This window comes from Priapulus caudatus, unplaced genomic scaffold (genome assembly GCF_000485595.1).
Source record: "Priapulus caudatus unplaced genomic scaffold, Priapulus_caudatus-5.0.1 Scaffold75, whole genome shotgun sequence".
NCBI lineage: Eukaryota > Metazoa > Priapulida > Priapulimorpha > Priapulimorphida > Priapulidae > Priapulus > Priapulus caudatus.
This window is the reverse complement of record NW_014577136.1, coordinates 730622-733320: the sequence shown is the minus strand read 5'-3', so window position 1 is coordinate 733320 and position 2699 is coordinate 730622. Positions and strand designations below refer to the sequence as shown.

The following is a 2699-nucleotide window of genomic DNA, read 5'->3' as shown; positions in this document are numbered from 1 at the left end:
TCTCTATCTGCACATGCCTACTCACCTGTCACTCTCTATCTGCACACACCTACTCACCTGTCACTCTCTATCTGCACATGCGTACTCACCTGTCACTCTCTATCTGCACATGCCTACTCACCTGTCACTCTCTATCTGCACACACCTACTCACCTGTCACTCTCTATCTGCACACACCTACTCACCTGTCACTCTCTATCTGCACACACCTACTCACCTGTGACTTGGTAGCTCTGAGCTCGTACAGTGCTAGCATTCCGTTCTTCGCTCCTGCCGCTAGTCGCTTCGTGTGAGTGCAGTAGCTGATCATGCTGAATCTACAAACAACACAAATCCACAATTCCATATCCAGGGTTTCTTCTCAGGGAAAATTATACAAAAGAGGGAATGGCTAGTTTGGGAGAAAACAACGCATCACATGACCAAAAGACCCCATGTCACATGACCCAATAAACGCACATGACAATCTAAATATGCCAGAAGCACGTGGTGATCTATTTATTTTTGGGTTGACACTATTTTGACAACGGCGGGTAAATACAGCAACATTTTCACAACAGCGATGTTAAATTTGACAATGGCAGTGCGCCACTGTGCCTCTTATGTATAAGAAACCCTGCATATCGGTTAATTTCATCTACACATAAAATTTTTCATTTATTCACAAAATGTCTGTACGTGTGTTTTGTGTCTCTTTTCCAATACAAGGCATCTTCAATTCGTAAAATAACAATGAAAATACAATTCAGGCAGCAGCATTACATATAAAAGACAAGCAAGCAAGATAAGCTTAGCATAAATACACAGAAGATACAAAGCAAAACTTATTTTCCTTAAAAAAAACCGAAACCTCCTCGCAAAAACCAAACCAGTCTCTCTTCATAAACCGACACACAGCTCTCGCATGCTCCAGTCCGCCATCAGTACAAAATCTCGCCCGCCGCCGCCGCAGACGCTCGGAGGAGCACGCCGTTGTCACGGTTACCTGGTGATTGACGGGAACACCTCGCCGAGGCCCTTTGCTCGGACTTGCGAGATATCGAGGCAGTGAATGATGATATCAACGACTTCGATGAGAAGGTCGATCACGTCCATCTGCAGCTTGTCGATCAACAGCTCTGCACGCACAAAACAAGAGAGCAGCATATGAGAGCAGAAACAAGAGAGCAGCTGTGTATGACGATGTCGACTGCTAGATGTTGTACTTGTACTCGATTCCGCTGCTCCCTCCCCTCGCCGCTAGATGTTGTATTTGTACTCAATTCCGCTGCTCCCTCCCCTCGCGGCTAGATGTTGTATTAATACTCGATTCCGCTGCTCCCTCCCCTCGCGGCTAGATGTTGTACTTGTACTCGGTGCCGTCGGCCACCAGCACAATGACGGTCTTGCTGCTGACCCAGACGAGCTTGACGAGACGCAGCGGGTTGGTGGACACGTGCGGGGAGATGGGCACGGTGTTGTACGAGCGCACGCACTTCACCTGAGAGCTGCCCATGCCGAACAGCGACGTCGCCGCCTGGAAACACAAGAACATACAAACTGTGTGGGAACAGAGCGTGTGATACGTGATAACATTCGGGGTCAACGTGGGGAACCGAACGCGTGGTCCACGATGCGATAATATCAACCTATCAGGAGTGTCATAATATTATAGATAATATGAGAATAATAGAGATAATGGAATTTTTACACTCCTGATGATATTTGGTGTCCCTGTGTTTTGGAGTGGAGATTTTCGGTTCCCGCCGTTATCTGGGGTTCGTTCGGCCCAGAAGCAGCGTTTCGCAGGGGAAATTGGATCAAAGCGAAATGAAATGCCTCTCCAAAAAAAATGAAGCTTATATTATCGCTGTCGCATTGTTTGCGTCATCATCAGTGAATCGCATATCAGTGAATATGTTCACCATCATCACTGTCATCGTCATCATCCTCATCATCATCATCATCGTCATCATCATCATCATCATCATCATCATCATCATCATCATCATCATCATCATCATCATCATCATCATCATCATCACCATCATCATCATCATCATCGTCGTCATCATCATGGCTATCACTGCCATCACTTACGTCACCAGTATCATTGGCATCATCATCATCATCATCATCATCGTCATCGTCATCGTCATCGTCATCATCATCAGCACTACTGCCACCATACCTGCCAGAAGCAGAGCTTGGATTCCTCCAGCGAATAAGAGCAGACGTATTTCCCATCCGGCGAAAACGAGACTGCCGTGATTGGTCCGCCGTGAGCCGCTATGTGCTGAAACGAGCGAATCAACACGCTCGTTACAACAAAACACCGTTTAGGTGCGCTGCACGCGTGATGAGCGTTACAAACCGATAATTAACGATTAATGATCGTTAACGAGTAATTACGTGAAGGTGTTATGAGGTGTTGTAATAGTAAAAATAAATTAAATAGCTTATCATTTAATTTGGCCGCTCTTACATGAAACAAGACATCTCACACGCCTGCGTGCTTACCTGTCACTCTCTATCTGCACACGCCTATCCACCTGTGACTTACTGCCTGCACACCTGCCTACTAGTCTATACCTTCTCACCTGTCACTCTCTATCTGCACACGCCTTCTCACCTGTCACTCTCTATCTGCACACGCCTTCTCACCTGTCACTCTCTATCTGCACACGCCTTCTCACCTGTCACTCTCTATCTGCACACGC

General features: G+C 46.6%; 1 protein-coding gene across 1 annotated transcript in view; it reads right to left on the bottom strand.

Annotated features, from left to right (window-relative positions):
• The window catches only part of LOC106821480 (WD repeat-containing protein 7-like), a 31695-nt gene that overhangs the window by 3806 nt on the left and 25190 nt on the right, over positions 1–2699 (bottom strand). Inside the window, exons 18-20 of the mRNA XM_014826306.1 lie at positions 2171–2275; positions 1347–1516; positions 1199–1252 (exon numbers count right to left, since the gene is read on the bottom strand). Coding sequence (XP_014681792.1) covers positions 1240–1252; positions 1347–1516; positions 2171–2275 — 288 coding nt within the window. The 3' untranslated portion in view covers positions 1199–1239. The remainder of the gene's footprint in view (positions 1–1198; positions 1253–1346; positions 1517–2170; positions 2276–2699) is intronic.